The sequence below is a fragment of the Triturus cristatus genome, chromosome 2_1 (genome assembly GCF_964204655.1).
Source record: "Triturus cristatus chromosome 2_1, aTriCri1.1, whole genome shotgun sequence".
NCBI lineage: Eukaryota > Metazoa > Chordata > Amphibia > Caudata > Salamandridae > Triturus > Triturus cristatus.
This window is the reverse complement of record NC_140581.1, coordinates 567,393,300-567,410,389: the sequence shown is the minus strand read 5'-3', so window position 1 is coordinate 567,410,389 and position 17,090 is coordinate 567,393,300. Positions and strand designations below refer to the sequence as shown.

At 49.5% G+C, this 17,090-nt stretch overlaps 1 protein-coding gene across 1 annotated transcript in view; it reads right to left on the bottom strand.

The window, feature by feature from the left end:
• ADGRV1 (adhesion G protein-coupled receptor V1) overlaps positions 1-17,090 on the bottom strand; it is a 1,990,932-nt gene that overhangs the window by 992,234 nt on the left and 981,608 nt on the right. Inside the window, exon 65 of the mRNA XM_085632468.1 lies at positions 12,653-12,801. Within this exon, the coding sequence (XP_085488594.1) occupies positions 12,653-12,801 (149 nt within the window). The remainder of the gene's footprint in view (positions 1-12,652; positions 12,802-17,090) is intronic.

Below are 17,090 nucleotides of genomic sequence, written 5' to 3'. Positions count from 1 at the left end.
AGGCTATCTTGCCCATAGGATAGAATGGGGAAGGCTGTTTACATGCCTATCTTCCCAGACGGGCAAGATAGAAAATCCAAGTTTGGTATCTTTGTGTTCAGAATTTAATTACACATCTTTTTAGCAAGATGGTTTTTAAATTCACTGTGTGAGAATAGCACTTTTTAGAAAGTAGCTAGTCTCCTGTTTAACCTTCCTGTGTGCCTGTGTGCTGGTTGGCTGACTGGTGTCATGTGATGGGCTAGGTGGTTCCAGGAGTCTGGATGAGTCAGGAGCAGGGTGAATAGGGAGATCTGCTTTAGATGGGTGGGAGGAGTAGCCCCTGGGTTTGAGTAGGGCTGCCTCTGCCAGTACAATGCTGGCTCCACCCCCTGTTGGCCAGGCTGAGGACTCTGCCTCTGTCAGCACAAAGAAGGCTCCACCTCCTGCTGAGCGTCTAACGACCCAGCCCCTCACTCTGAAAGGAACCAGGTGCTCCAGAGCAGAGCACACCCAGGAACCGGTTTGAGCAGGGGAATCCCCCCACTGAAACAAAGAGAGACAAAGACTTGGAGGGGTATAAGAAGAGGACCCCAGACACCTAAACTTCAGATCACTGTGGAACTAAGAAGGAACCTCTGCCAAGGAGAAAGCTGAAAAGGACTGAAGAGGAGAAGACTGCCTGCTTGCTGTTTTGCTTTGCTGCCAAGGAGAGGGGAAGGACTTTGCTGTGTCCCCTTCTTTTGATTCTGATCTCCAAGGACCTGAGGAGAGCTGGCTCCCTGTTAAGAAGTCCCAGGAACAAAAGGACTTCACCACCAGCTCCCCTGGAACTCTGCTGAAGGAGTTCTGACCTGCCTTGGAGTGCTTGCCTAGTCTTGGGGCCTCAGGAGGTAGTTTTGCTGTGTTTGGGAGCTGGGAAGCAGAAGCGTGAAAAGAGTAACTGGTACCCATCGCATCATCCGTTTGCGAGTCGCAGAATCGAGAGTGCGAGGAGAATTTCACCGCGGCGTCAGCGCAGCACCCAGAGTCCCCGCATCGCCGAGTGCGTCGAGCATCGTCCCAGTGCGTGAAGATTCCTGACTGCGAAGGTCGTCGCAGAACCAGTTGAGAGCCGCACCACTGCCGGTGCGTGAAAGTATCCAGTCGCTGCGTGTGTCGACGCAGAGTCCCGTCCCGTGACGCATCAAGGGTTGCGGCGCCCGAAGTCAACGCTGCACCACGCACCGCGACGCATCGAGGGCTGCGGCGCCAGAAGTCAACGCTGCGCCGCGCATCGCGCCGCACCGAAGATCGTAGCATCGTACCTGTGCGTGAAGCTTCCCCCTAAGAAACCTACGCAACGAAAGCCAAAGTCATCGCATCCTCCCCCAACAGATCGGAGCCGGCGCATCCACCTCTGCTGCGTGAAGCAGGGCTGCTGCAAAGCCTCCCCAAGGTCTCAGGAGTATCGCATCGCCTTTGCCATCTTCCTTGTTATAGCTTTTGGGAACCTTATCGCAACTACAGGTACTGTTGGGCACGAGAGTGTCGCATTTTGTGCATTGAGAGTCGCATTGTGCAGGACACTGATTTTTACATCCTGGAGTACTTTCTGCAAACTCTTGAACTATATTTAAAGTAACCTTTTTAATTGTATGTTGGTTTTTCTGTAGTATTTGGTCTTGTGAAGTTTTTAGCAAAGATACCTTATTTTTCTAAAACTGGTGTGGAAAATCTGTGGTGTTTTCACTGTGTTACTGTGAGTGTTGGTACAAATACTTTACACATTGCCTTTGATAGCTTAGACTGCTCAGGCCAAGCTACCTAGAGGGTGAGCAGGGGTTATATTAATAGTGTATCCCCCTTTCCCTGACTAGAAGCAAGGGTCCCTACTTGGACAGTGGTACCTACCCTGCCAACTAGAGACCCCCAGATCTAACATTGGTGGTCAGCGGTGGGATTGAACTTGTATTTGTACTTGACCCACAGTAATTGGTGTACATCACTAGTTTAAGTGCAGACCAATACGCAACCACATACTGTATTTTTTATTCTATTTTTGAGTAACTCTTCAAGAGCATCATGTCTCAGGTGGCAACAAGTGAGAGGGCAGAATTGGAGTTTTCCATTGAGGATTTGTATTCGTACAGAGTTGAGGAGCTCAAGCAATTCTGTAAAGACCTTGGTTGCCCTGTGAAAAGCGGATCTAGAAAGGATGTGCTACAAAGAGTCTTGAAGGCCTGGTGGGAGGCCCAAGAGGAAGGTGATGCAGAGGAAGAGAATGGTTTTGTTCCCCAAGATCTGCCCGTGGGCAGAACAGTCTCAAGGGCTGGCAGCTCCCATTCCAGTAGGGGGCTCACTCCAGAGGAGTTGGAGGAGAATCAAAGGGTGAGAAACCATGAATTGGAAATCATAAAAATGAAAATGAAGCAATTGGAAGTAGAGAAGGAAAAGGCGGTGGAGGAGAGCAAGAATGTCCGTGCCTTGGAAGAGAAGAAATTGCTTCTGGCTCATGAAGTGAGCATGAGAGAACTGGACATCAAGGCCAAGCAGGCGGAGTCCGGTTCCAATGGTGGCAGTGCACAGCCAGTGCAGGGGGGTAAAGTATATATCCCCAAGGATTTAGTACAGAATTACAATAGGAGTGAGGATATCTATGCCTGGTTTACCTCGTATGAAATTGCGTTGAGAATGAATGGTGTGCCTGAACAGCATTGGGGGGCGGGCCTGTGGAAACATTTTGAGTCTTCTGGGAGGAGTGCTCTAGAGCCCTTGGAATTAGCAGGTACCATGACCTATCCCAATATGAAGGAGGCCCTATGTCTCAGGTATGGACTTACTCCAGAACAGTATAGACTGCAGTTTAGGAACTCCAGGAAGAAAGAGTCTGAGTCTTGGATGGAGTGAGTGAATCTGTACTCGCGGGCACTGGAAGGTTGGATGAAGGGCAGCAAGGTAACTGATTATAAGGGGTTGTTACATTTAATTAGTTGGGAGCACTTGAGTAGTCTATGTGTTCCAGAGCTGCGCCAGCATCTTTTAGACAGCAAGCTGACGGACCCCATTGAGCTTGCTAAGGAGGCGGACCGCTGGACCAGTACCAGGGTCCACAGAGGGATTGTGGGTACCATAGCCAAAGGTGGGCAGGGTCCCAAGCAGAAGAGTGGGGGGGACAAGGGTAACCAAAAGGAGTTCTTACAAGGGCCCCAAAACAGTTCCCAGGGTAACCAGTCCCAGCCCCCCAAGTCAAAACCCAAACCAACCTGGCCCCCTTAAGGGCAGGTCAGAGAACAAGGGTCCCATTAAGTGTTATCACTGTCAGGAATTGGGTCACAAATCTCCTGTGTGTCCCAAGAAATCCCAGGCACCCTCTGGTGCTCCAACACCGGGTATAGTTAGTGTAGCTTTTGGTGGGGATTTAATTTCTAGTGATTTGGAGGGATTAGCAGTTATGGCCCTTGTCTCTTTAGGAGACACAGAGATGGTCCAGGAGACCCCTGTCCCTGATAACACTAAGAAGTACAGGCAGTGGGTGACCATCAATGGGAAGAGGGTGGAGGCTCTCAGGGACACTGGAGCCAGTGTGACCACAGTCAGGTGTCAGTGGGTCCCTGAGGAGCTGATCATTCCCGATGTACTTCACCCTGTAGTGTCAGCTGACAACTCTGTGCGCCTTTGCAAGGTAGCACATGTTCCCTTTGAGTGGGGGGGGGGTCTCAGGTCCTCTCAGAGTTGTTGTGAGTCAATCCATGCCAGTAGACTGTCTGCTAGGAATGACCTGGAGAGTTCCCCATGGAAGGAGGTGGAACGCCAGGCTCATTTGGAGATGTTGGGTTTGCCTGAGTGGGTCTGTGTGACCACTCGGTCCATGGCAGCCAGACAGGGTTGTGAAGCAGACCTGGAGCCTGAAACAGTGGCCCAGGTCCGTGCCAGAAGGAGGAAGGGCAAGGGGCATGGTGTGTCCACCCCCGCTGTTCCCACGGTCCAGGAAGGAGCAGACCCTGCGGGGGATGCCCTGGAGCCTACAGGGGAACAGGTAGCTGAGCTGGGAGACATACCTGAGCTGACCCATTGGCAGTAAGAGGGTGGTCCCTCCAGAGAGGAGTTCTTCCGAGCGCAGAAGGCATGCCCTACTCTTGAAGGTTTGTGGCACCAGGCTGCAGACCAGGCAGCAGGTGCTGATCCAAAGAACTTCTTTCTCTACTGGGAGAATGACTTGTACAGTGAGCCTAGGTTTGCTGAGCCCAGTGGATCACGTACCCTGGTGGTACCCGCACGGTTCAGAGACTTCCTACTGGGTCTGGCTCACAACGTGCCTCTTGCAGGAGATCTCGGGCAGGACAAGACCCGGCAAAGGCTTGCCACCCACTTTTACTGGCCCGGGATGAAGACGGACGCGGCTTCCTTTTGTAAATCATGCCAGACTTGCCAGGCAAGTGGCAAGGCTGGAGGAAAATGCAAAGGCCCTCTCCAGCCTTTTCCTGTAGTGAGCACCCCTTTCGAGCGGGTGGGGATATATATTGTGGGGCCACTGGACCCCAGGACAGCCTTAGGCAACAGGTTCATCCTGGTCCTGTTGGATCATGCCACCCGGTACCCGGAGGCTATCCCTCTCAGGACAACCACAGCCCCGGTGGTGGGCCGTGCATTGATGGGGATCTTTTCCCGTGTGGGTTTCCCCAGAGAGGTGGTATCTGACCGGGGTACCAACTTCATCTCCAGGTATATGAAGTCTCTGTGGGAGGAGTGTGGGGTAACTTATAAGTTCACCACTCCTTACCACCCTCAAGGAAATGGGTTGGTTGAAAGGTTCAACCGGACCCTGAAAGGCATGATCATGGGGCTGACAGAGCCCATGAGACGGAAGTGGGACGTCTTTTTGCCATGCCTATTATTTGCCTACAGGGAGGTACCACAAAAGTCTCTAGGGTTCAGTCCCTTTGAACTTTTGTACGGGCACCCTGTTAGAGGACCTCTCAGTCTGGTGAAGGAGGGTTGGGAGAAATCCCCTGGAAAAAACCCCCAGGATGTGTTCAGCTATGTGCTGGCCATCCGCAACCAGACGAAGCGCTTCCGGGCCCTCGCTCAGGCGAACCTGGAAGCCAGCCAGGATGAGATGAAGAGATGGTATGACCAGCATACCACTCTGGTGGAATTTCAACCTGGGCAGATGGTGTGGGTGATGGCGCCAGTGGAGCCTTGCGCGCTCCAAGACAAGTGGACTGGGCCATATGAGGTGGTGGAGCGCAAGAGTGAAGTGACCTACCTGGTCAACTTGCGGTCTACCAGGAACCCCATGAGGGTCCTACATGTGAATCGCCTCAAACCCCATTTTGAGAGGTCTGAAATAACAATGCTACTTGCTACAGATGCAGGGATGGAGGAGGATAGCGATCCTCTTCCTGACCTCCTGGAAGCTAAGGGGCAAGATGGGTCAGTGGATGGAGTGGTCCTCTCGCCCACCCTAACCCCAGAACAGCAGAGGGACTGTCGCCATGTGCTGGGTCAGTTTGCATCTCTGTTCTCCCTGACCCCCGGTATCACCAACTGGTGTGTCCATGATGTGGACACGGGAGATAGCATGCCTGTGAAACAGAAGTTTTACCGGGTGGCTGACAAGGTCAGGGCCAGCATCAAGAAGGAGGTTTCTAAGATGTTGGAACTAGGGGTGATTGAGCCCTCCAGCAGCCCCTGCGCTAGCCCCGTGGTACTTGTACCAAAAGCTGCTGCGCCAGGTGCCACTCCAGAACTTAGGTTTTGTGTGGACTACCGCGGGCTCAATGCGGTCACGAAGACTGACGCACACCCCATCCCCCGAGCTGATGAGCTTGTGGATCGGTTGGGAGCTGCCAACTACCTCAGTACGTTTGATTTAACTTCTGGGTACTGGCAGATTGCCTTAACTGAGGGGGCCAAGGAGAGGTCTGCGTTTTCAACGCCAGAGGGGCACTTCCAGTTCCGTGTTATGCCCTTTGGGTTGAAGAACGCCCCTGCCACATTCCAGAGACTGGTCAACCAGGTATTGTCCGGGCTGGAGCAATTCAGTGCCGCATACCTGGACGACATTGCTGTGTTCAGCTCCACTTGGGAAGAACACTTGCAACACCTCTGCGCAGTGTTGAAGGCTCTGCACAGTGCAGGCCTCACTATCAAGGCCAGTAAGTGCCAGATAGGGCAGGGTTCGGTGGTGTATTTGGGACACCAGGTAGGAAGCGGCCAGGTGGCGCCCCTACAAGCCAAGGTAGATACCATCCGGGCTTGGGAACCCCCCAAGACCCAGACAGCGGTGAGAGCCTTCTTAGGACTCACCGGGTACTATCGCCGTTTTGTCAAGGGGTATGGCACCATTGTTGCTCCCTTGACAGAACTAACTTTCAAGAAGTTACCGAAGAGAGTGATTTGGACCAGTGCCTGCCAAGAAGCTTTTGATGCCCTGAAGGAGGCCATGTGTACAGCACCTGTACTCAAGACGCCTGACTTCTCCAAGGAATTCATAGTGCAGACAGACGCTTCTGAGCATGGAGTGGGAGCGGTGCTCTCACAACTAAATGATGAGGACTTGGACCAACCTGTAGCTTTCATTAGTAGGAGGCTACTTCCCAGGGAACAGAAGTGAAGTGCTATTGAAAGGGAAGCTTTTGCTGTAGTCTGGGCTCTGAAGAAGCTGAGACCCTACTTGTTTGGGACTCACTTCCGGGTTCAGACGAACCACAGGCCCCTTAGGTGGTTGATGCAGATGAGGGGTGAGAATCCTAAGCTGTTGAGGTGGTCCATTTCCCTACAGGGGATGGACTTCACTGTGGAACACCGTCCCGGTACAGAACACGCCAACGTGATGGTCTGTCCAGGTTTTTCCGCCTTAGCGATGAGAACTCCCAAGAGGGTGGGTAGTTCTCCCCACTTTCAGCTGGAGGGGACACATGTTAGACCTGGCATCTTTGGCGTGGTTACCCCTGACTTTTTGCCTCTACCTCCTGTATTTTTGATGCTATGCTGGATTTCGTTTTTGCTGGTTTAGATGCTTTGGGCACTTTGCCACTGCTGATCAGTGTCAAAGTGCAAGTGCTCCCTAGGTAAATTGTTATATTGATTGGTTATCCATGATTGGTATATTTGTTTCACCTGTTAGCCCCTAGTAAAGTGCACTGAGTGTGCCAGGGCTGGTGATTCAAATGCTACTAGTGGGCTGCAGCACTGATTGTGCCACCCACAGGAGTAGCGCTAAAATGATGTCTTAGGCCTGCTCGCAGTGCCTATGTGCAGTCCAGGACTGCCATGTCGACCTGGCCAGTGCAACCACTGACCAGGCCTTATCCTTCCCTTTCTGTACATGTCAGGCATCCCTATGGTGGCCCTAGGTACCCCCCTGGGCTGGGTGCAGTGTATCTGAAAGGTAGGGCATGTACTGAGGTGTAACATGCCCTGGTAGTGAATTACAGCCATTTTCGTTTTTCACTGCTGAGAGGCTATCTTGCCCATAGGATAGAATGGGGAAGGCTGTTTACATGCCTATCTTCCCAGAAGGGCAAGATAGAAAATCCAAGTTTGGTATCTTTGTGTTCAGAATTTAATTACACATCTTTTTAGCAAGATGGTTTTTAAATTCACTGTGTGAGAATAGCACTTTTTAGAAAGTAGCTATTCCTGTGTGCCTGTGTGCTGGTTGGCTGACTGGTGTCATGTGATGGGCTAGGTGGCTCCAGGAGTCTGGATGAGTCAGCAGCAGGGTGAATAGGGAGATATGCTTTAGATGGGTGGGAGGAGTAGCCCCTGGGTTTGAGTAGGGCTGCCTCTGCCAGTACAATGCTGGCTCCACCCCCTGCTGGCCAGGCTGAGGACTCTGCCTCTGCCAGCACAAAGAAGGCTCCACCTCCTGCTGAGCGTCTAACGACCTTGCCCCTCACTCTGAAAGGAACCAGGTGCTCCAGAGCAGAGCACACCCAGGAACCGGTTTGAGCAGGGGAATCCCCCCACTGAAACAAAGAGAGACAAAGACTTGGAGGGGTATAAGAAGAGGACCCCAGACACCTAAACTTCAGATCACTGTGGAACTAAGAAGGAACCTCTGCCAAGGAGAAAGCTGAAAAGGACTGAAGAGGAGAAGACTGCCTGCTTGCTGTTTTGCTTTGCTGCCAAGGAGAGGGGAAGGACTTTGCTGTGTCCCCTTCTTTTGATTCTGATCTCCAAGGGCCTGAGGAGAGCTGGCTCCCTGTTAAGAAGTCCCAGGAACAAAAGGACTTCACCACCAGCTCCCCTGGAACTCTGCTGAAGGAGTTCTGACCTGCCTTGGAGTGCTTGCCTAGTCTTGGGGCCTCAGGAGGTCGTTTTGCTGTGTTTGGGAGCTGGGAAGCAGAAGCGTGAAAAAGAGTAACTGGTACCCATCGCATCATCCGTTTGCGAGTCGCAGAATCGAGAGTGCGAGGAGAATTTCACCGCGGCGTCATCGCAGCACCCGGAGTCCCCGCATCGCCGAGTGCGTCGAGCATCGTCCCGGTGCGTGAAGATTCCTGACTGCGAAGGTCGTCGCAGAACCAGTTGAGAGCCGCACCACTGCCGGTGCGTGAAAGCATCCAGTCGCTGCGTGTGTCGACGCAGAGTCCCGTCCCGTGACCCATCAAGGGTTGCGGCGCCCGAAGTCAACGCTGCACCACGCACCGCGACGCATCGAGGGCTGCTGCGCCAGAAGTCAACGCTGTGCCGCGCATCGCGCCGCACCGAAGATCGTCGCATCGTACCTGTGCGTGAAGCTTCCCCCTAAGAAACCTAAGCAACGAAAGCCAAAGTCATCGCATCCTCCCCCAACAGATCGGAGCCGGCGCATCCACCTCTGCTGCGTGAAGCAGGGCTGCTGCAAAGCCTCCCCAAGGTCTCAGGAGTATCGCATCGCCTTTGCCATCTTCCTTGTTATAGCTTTTGGGAACCTTATCGCAACTACAGGTACTGTTGGGCACGAGAGTGTTGCATTTTGGGCATTGCGAGTCGCATTGTGCAGGACACTGATTTTTACATCCTGGAGAACTTTCTGCAAACTCTTGAACTATATTTAAAGTAACCTTTTTAATTGTATGTTGGTTTTTCTGTAGTATTTGGTCTTGTGAAGTTTTTAGTAAAGATACCTTATTTTTCTAAAACTGGTGTGGAAAATCTGTGGTGTTTTCACTGTGTTACTGTGAGTGTTGGTACAAATACTTTACACATTGCCTTTGATAGCCTCGACTGCTCAGGCCAAGCTACCTAGAGGGTGAGCAGGGGTTATCTTAACAGTGTATCCCCCTTTCCCTGACTAGAAGCAAGGGTCCCTACTTGGACAGTGGTACCTACCCTGCCAACTAGAGACCCCCAGATCTAACACCAGAGTTAAAGTAAAGGGAAGAATGAATGTAATCACAAATACACTTTGGCTTGTACGTGTTTGGCCACTAGCAAAGAAGATCATATGAAAACAATGTAGAACAATTAACATTGGCAGTAATTACAGGATTTAAAAAATAAATCAGTACATCTAATTTACTAACTAAAAGTGTGAATCGACGCCCATAGTTTACATTCCAGTGATGCAACGACAGTAGTAAGCAAAGCAAAGCAAACAAATGTAAGCAATTCTATTCTATTCTGGCATTTTTGTATAGCTCATAATTACCCAACTGTGCCTCTCAGCCCTACAGACAACACATCTGCCAGTTTGCTAGATGCACTGAAAAGTAAATAAAAAGAAGACTTAAATAGGTGAGTTTTTAGGAGTTTCCTAAAATTTTATTCAGATTGGTTCATTATGATGAGAAAAGGGAAGTTTGTTTCAAAGTTTGGGGGCACGGTAAGCAAAGGAATGACCCCTGCAACTTCTCTTGTTAACCCTAGGAACTGACAGTAGCCTTAGATTCCCAGACTGCAGAGATCTCCTGGGAATGTAAGGATTAAGAAGTTGCTGTATGAGCAGTGGGCCTCTCCAGTGCACAGCCCAATAGGCAAGGTACGGTGCCTTTAAGTGAATTCTTTTTTGCACCGGAAGCCAGTGCAGGGCAGCTAAATCTGGTGCAGCTGAGTGGAGTTTAGGGATTTTTAGAAAAATCTAAATCTGCAGCATTCTGGACAACTTTTAGCCTTTTTATTACAGACTTGTGGCTTCTCAGATAAATGGAGTTTCCATAATCTAGGCAGTAGTTAATCCGTGCCTGTACAACCACTCTCCTAGAGGAGGGTGGTGGCCAGTGTAGCAATTTTCCTAAAGCTCTCAGAATTCCAAAGCAGGTCCCGGCAAGTTTCCTGGCCTGTGTTTCCTTGGAGATAGCAACACAAAAAGTTGATGGATGGAATGCTGAACATTGTCAAACATTTACCCCCAGTCACAGATTTAGGTTGAATCCATAGTTTTTTGCTCACCATGCCAAACCAGTTTGGACCCACCCATATGCAAATCAGTCTTGACCTCTTGACCTGCTACCCATGGGAAAATTCCAGCCCAAATTGCTAGGCCAGGTCCTCCCTGGACCAGAAAACAAGCATACTGGGACCGGGTTTGGGGTATCACCCCACATCAGGCAGTCTAGCTTGAATCCAGTGGCATAGTGAGCACAGGACCCACATCTGGGCATACCCTGCCCTCTTAGGACGACTATAGCAACATAAAAAGATAATGGATGGAATGCTTAACACTGCCAAACATTCACCCCCAGTCACAGATCTGGGCTGAATCCATTGTGTTTTTGCTCACCATGCCACCCCAGTTTGAACCCAGCCATATGCAAATCAGTCTTGACCCTGCTGCCAATGGGAACAGTCCAACTTGAACTGCCAGGCCAGGTATTCCCTGGGCCAGAAAACAAGCATCCTGGAACTGGTCTCAGGGTATCACCCCTCATCAGCCAGGCTAGCTTGAATCCAGTGGCATAGTGAGCACGGGACCTACATCTGGGTATACCCTTCCCACTTAGGGTGACTATAGCAACACAAACAGATGATGGACGGAATGCTGAACACTGCCTGACATTCAAACCAAGTCATAGATCTGGGTTAAATCCATAGTTTTGTTTGCTCACCTTGCCACCATATAGATTAAATAATGTGGGGCTAAGGGAGGAGCCCTCTGGGACCCCGCATTTTAAAGGGTGACTGGCGGAGAAAAGGGCTTCGTCGCAGACCTGGAAGCTCCGATTTTCCAGGAAGGCTACTAGCCATTTTAGTGCAGCTCCAAGGTTTCCGGCTTTCTCCATCCCCTGAATGAGGACAGGATGTGAGATGGTGGCAAAGGCCGTGCTCAAGTCTAGCCTTATCATAGCTGCTGAGCTTCCTTGGTCCAGGATTGACCTGAGTTCCTCTGTTTTCAGTAAACAAGGAAAAACCCTAGGATCATAAGAGACCAAGGGTACTGAAGTGTTTTTTGTAACAAAGGTCCCTTAGCAAGGATAAAGAACTAATCACCATGGATACAATAATAAGTTCCATGAATAGTTTTGATAAACAAAATCGAAATTATTTATTTTCAACACATAAATTTAACCGAAAAATTACATATATGGGAATTACCCTCGCTGGAGTAACTTTAAGAAACAAAGAACAAAAAAAGCAAAAGACAGGTGTAAAAAATGACCAAACTCGTGATCAGTTTAAAACAAACTTTTGTCAGCCTCACACATTCTGAGCTGTCAAGTGGATTGTGAACGTGCTCTAATGGTGTAGTTGTACAAACATTATGTCACATTGTGAGGCTTTTGCACATCCAAGCGGCCTGCTAGAGAAGGTCACAAAATGTTTACCCCATCTGTAAAGTATGTTCAAAAATATGCTCCCAGGGAGCAGAGCTTGGATTCGACCATAATGGCCGCTCTGATTGAGCTCTCATTCATCTCCCTCGCCCAGCCGCCTCTGGAGCCTGCACTCTCCTTTTTTGTGTCAGACGAAGTATTCATAGCAAAATCACATAGTTACAGGTAAACTAGAAGAAACAGAAAATCACACCAGAACCTCAAACAAACAAGCTGTGTAATCTGGTGGCACGGAGTACCATATTTTAGTGCATATACCGTAAGAGGATATAGTCGAATATGCCACCTTTAGTTCTTCCTCAATACAAAAATCGGAAATCGGAGAGGTGTGGCTCACTGGTTAGAGGTGGCAGATCCGTAAGCAGAGAATCGGCCAGGGACCAGGGTTCAATTCCCGACGCGGCAGGGTCGTGGACCAGGGTCAAAACGGACTCGATGATTCTCGCCTCGGTACCTACTCTAACCAGTAACACACTCGGCAACTCTGGGCATTAAGCTTGCCTCATCTCTACAACGGCCCCCCCACAGACACCGGGGATGCCTGGTTTCACCTTGGAGATACCCAGAAAGGGACCATCTCACAGGGATATCCAGGACGGGTTCCCCAGCGGTCTATAGCACCGGGACACTTCCGAGTAGCTGTGCGCTGTATAAATGAAAATAAAATAACACAACATCCCAATGCATGAACCCATAAGAAATCATATACGGGACTGCTGCATCTCCCGAGAGTAGCATCGAATGTGTACTCAGGACGACAAGCCTTATATTTGGTGTTTGTCCCCGTTCCCAGTGGTAATGGAACTTTAACCGTAGGCAAGGGGGGCATTTCTCCACTCTAAATGCCAGGCCCAGGAGTGTTACTTGACCACAGCTGGTTTTTGCCGATGATGTTCAAAGCACGCTCACCATCAGTCAAATGTACATACCTTGCACAGCAATAAACTGTGGGTGAAATTCAATGATGCCTTCTGCATTATCGTTTTTCGTGATGATGATTCGGACTACGGAGGCATTCCCTATTCCAGGAGGCTGGTCAATCTGAAGCCCATTTTCTCGGACAATGAAGTCGTGACCACTAGAATTGCAAAAATAAGAAGCATTAGTTAACGAGAGTGCCGCAATATATTCTTTTCTCAGTACACATATGTAATCTTATATTTGCCTCAAGTCAACACTAGGAGATGATCAAGAAAAAATGAATGCATAACTACAGTATCAAATAACATCGAGTCCTGGAGAGTTGCAGAAGCTGGAGGGGTGAAAAACCGGCCCAACATATTTGCAGCATTTTATCAAGAGTTTTCACTTTATTAATACACAAGGCACCAGCCCCAGTATGCTTATAAGCACTGACAGACTGAAAACCAAAATCAGCCCTGGCGTGTTCAACCCTGCCCGATACTGCAATAGGATACACCTACATTCGGGCCATGGGGGCAAGGTTATGTCATGGCTGCCGAGCATGGTCTGAAAGTTATCTCCTAGTGTGCTGCCCACTAGGCTAATGATAGAGTAGCACAATTGCTAGTCAGGCCCTGCCTACATTAACTGACAGCAGCAGTTACATTTTGCTATAGAAGCTCAAAGCAGAATTTCAAAGAAGTACCGCCTGAGGAACCAGCCTTAGAACTTTCTGACTGGCGCCCTTCAACAGTAAAGGAATTTTGTTCCAACCTGCAACAAAGACGGACGGCTCGATTATCTCTACAATCAAGATATAAAATGTCACATATTGACACAACTAATGTCCCCATTTAGAGTTTGGAGGGAGCTGAAAATTCTCAACTATCTGAAAGAAACTTTAAATACGGAGTAGAATCCTCTTAGGAATGTCCCCCACCATCGGCATAGTACTGTGGAGGAAATTCAGCTAGCGGAATCTACTCTGTATTTAGAGTTTCGTTCATACATTGCAGAATATTCACTACTCTCTAAACTCTAATGTTGTAGAAGGGGGTGTAGCTGTGATAGAGCGCCATGTCATTCTGAAATTTGTAGGGGTGCATCATAATCACTGTTAGTCTGCAACCATATATTTAGTGGGATTTATTAACGTGTGGCCTAGAGATGTAATACTAAAAGCAGCATATATTAGTGTGAATAGAGATGTAATCATGTCATTTATAAAATGAAATGTTAGCCGAAATGTATGTTAGATGAAGCATAACAAATTAGTTCACGTATAAGGTGATGTATTAGGTTTAAACGTGCATCATATAAAAGTTTGCACATGTAGATTTGCTTATTCGTGTATGCAATTTAATGAATATCAATGTTATAGATTGATTTTAGAAATGTGTGTTTAAATCTGTAAAGGTCTAATCGCATATATGTTTAAGAGAAAGGTCTGCTCGTTTCTTATGTTAGCTCGATATTGTAGGCCGAAAATGGTTTCTCTTGGAAAGGCTTTGGGTTTCAGAAATGTTAGAAAATCTCAGAGAAGTGAAAAGTTTCTCGTTCCCATGTTTCTGTTGCAGGTTTAAGGACACCTAGCTCGTTAGGGAGACTAACCCTTTGTTTCAGGAGTTAGGATGGTATGAGAAGCCAACATGGGAGTGTACTGAAATCCAGGGATGATACTTTCAGCGGAGAAGGTGCCTGGGACCCAAGGCCAAGCTAACCGTCTTTGGATGGGATACTAAATTCAGTAGAAAAATATGGGAGGAAGACCTGGTTGAAGAGTTGTAAATGAGGGCGTGTTCTACGATTTTGGGATTTTGAATTAGGGCTAGTGCTCCGTGGGTTGAGCAGTTGAGGATTAGATGGAAAGCTAGAAGGAGTATCTTATAGCGAGCTCTGAGCAAAGTGAGTGTACTTCTAAGGAAGTCTTCACTTCTGACATCTTTTTATCCTCTTGCATGGGGAAAATGCTAAGTAGAGATGTCACCTTAGAGGTAGAGTAGGGATAGTCTAACTGTCTTTTCCTTTTAGGTTAATGACTTCTAACAGAGATTGGAGCCGTCATAGGTTGCCTAATGCTTCTTGAACTGACTATTCTTCTTATTCTGTGTGGGATGAGACTCCTGCGTAGGATATTTTTTGTATTAGTGCCCATTTATTTTCTTAACCTCGTGATGAGGTGCTTGTATGTGCAAATATTTTTGGCTTTGTAATAAACCCCTAAAAATTGAGATTCAGAGTCAGTGATCCTTTAAAGTTCCATAGTTGATGTGCTGATTATGTGTTAATATTGGATTTTCTCCCTGTTAGAACTGGGATTTCTGGTTGGCTAAGGCTTGCGCCAAAGTCAGGCAGAAACCACCACTCTAGTCAGGGCAAGGAAGTTACACGCCAAAGATAACCCCTGCTCACCCCCTTGGTAGCTTGGCACGAGCAGTCAGGCTTATCTCTGAGGCGATGTGTAAAGCGTTTGCGCGCGCACCCAGCAACAACACCCAAGGCCCACCACAAAGGAAACTCCACACAAGGTATTCTATAAAAATAGCCTTTGTATTATACACAACACATTAGATAAAAACACACACTTTACAATGTGCCAACAGGCATGGGCAGAATTTACAAGGGATTATATATATACAGGGGACAGGGCCACATGGACCACTGTCAAGAACCAGCACTTTTAGAATATAAAATTACTGTAGCACAAAGTACACATATAACACACAACCAGTAACTACTGGTAACAAGAAAGTATCACCTACGCAACCCTAACCACTTTAGGAGAATACTGCGCAGGGAACTAGGACCTCACTAGCACCACCTGTACTAGTAGGAAACAAACAACCACCTAAGTATCACAATACCTATAGGGGTAAACGCACATTACACATGATGCCTAAGACATTCAGAGGTGTAGGGAAGGAAAACACATGATGCATAAAATACATTCAGCGGTGTAAAGCAATGGAAAACACATGATGCATAAAAACATTCAGAGGTGTAAGGAAGGAAAACACATGATGCATAAAATACATTTAGCGGTGTAAAGCAATGGCACATGACGCATCGAAATACATTCAGAGGTGCCGGTAAGGGAAACACACATAAGCCACCACCTGTGGCAGTCCCTAGGCCAACTGGCCTTGTCGGGGCTAGGACACTCTGTCCCAGTCAGGCGGCGCCAGCTGCGCAAGCCAGAATGTAAATTATCCCCGCCTAAACGGTGCAGCTGCCCACTAAGTGCTGGGCAGCTGTAGAACTGAGCATGGGCACCACCAATGTGCCCTGGGACACGTAGGAGCGGCCCGCTGCCTTCCGGGGCCGCTCTACTCACTAAGAAATGCCCCTAGAGCCTCGGGGCTCTAAACAACAATGACAGCCTCCTGGAGCATTCTAGGCTCGAGTGATCAACACTTTGCCCCTCCGTTGGAGCCACGGGGCTCAGAAACAAATACGCCCTGTTTTGGAGCCTCACAGGGCTCGTGAGCAATGCGGCGTTGTTGGAGCGCCACGCGCTCAGACCTCGACAATGTCTCTGGTCCGTCAGAGTCCCACACATACGGAGTCCCCCAGCCCTTCACCACTTACCGGGCTCTTCTCTGGGGACTCCGGCGTCAGGACGGCTCTCTCTCGTGGCGGGGCAGGCACCGACAATGTGCCTCGGGGCCCCGCCGCCTCAGCAGTCCTTCTCTCCTGGGGGAAGCGCGGGGTAGGCTCCCGCCCGCTTCCTCCCACGACGTCCTCGCTTCACCCGGGCACTACGCAGGAGCGCGGGGTAGGCTCCCGCCTGCTTCCTGCTTCGAAGTCCCGCCCCCGTCTCAACGAAGGCTTCCTGACTTCCGGGTTTCCCCGGACCGGGCTGCAGCGGTGATCGGAAACCTCAGCAATAAGAGGGGTAGGCTCCCTTGTCATAAACGCCAATAAGCGGGGTGGGCACCCGCAAGCAGAATCAAAGCGCTCACAGCGCTATAAAGCCACGCACAGCGCTCCCAGCGCTATAAAGCCCAACAAGCGCTCCCAGGCGCTACAAAGATAGCAAGTCCAGGAAAACAGTGCGCACAGCGCTACAAAGTTCAAAGAGCGCTCCCAGGCGCTGCAGATCAACAAAAAGGTCCAGTAAAGAGTCCTTAAAGAACAGGGGGCAAAGGCTGGGCCCAGAGCCAGCACACAGGGCCCTCCAGCAGGGAGGCAGTCCCCAGTGGCGGTCTCTCCTGGCGCCCAGCAGCAGCAGGCCCCCCCTCAGATGATCCTGCAAGAGAACACCATGTAAGGGGACACAGCCCCTTTTTATACAGTACAAGGCTTTGTCTAAGGTGCAGGGAAGGGGCGAACCAGTTCCAACAGGTTCCTGAGCACTTTGTTTTGCTCAGCCCCTCTCCCTATTCACTGGCAGGGCTAGGGTCATTAGACGCACCACAGGGGCCGGTGCCAGCATTGTGTGGGGAAATCCCTGTCCTATTCAGA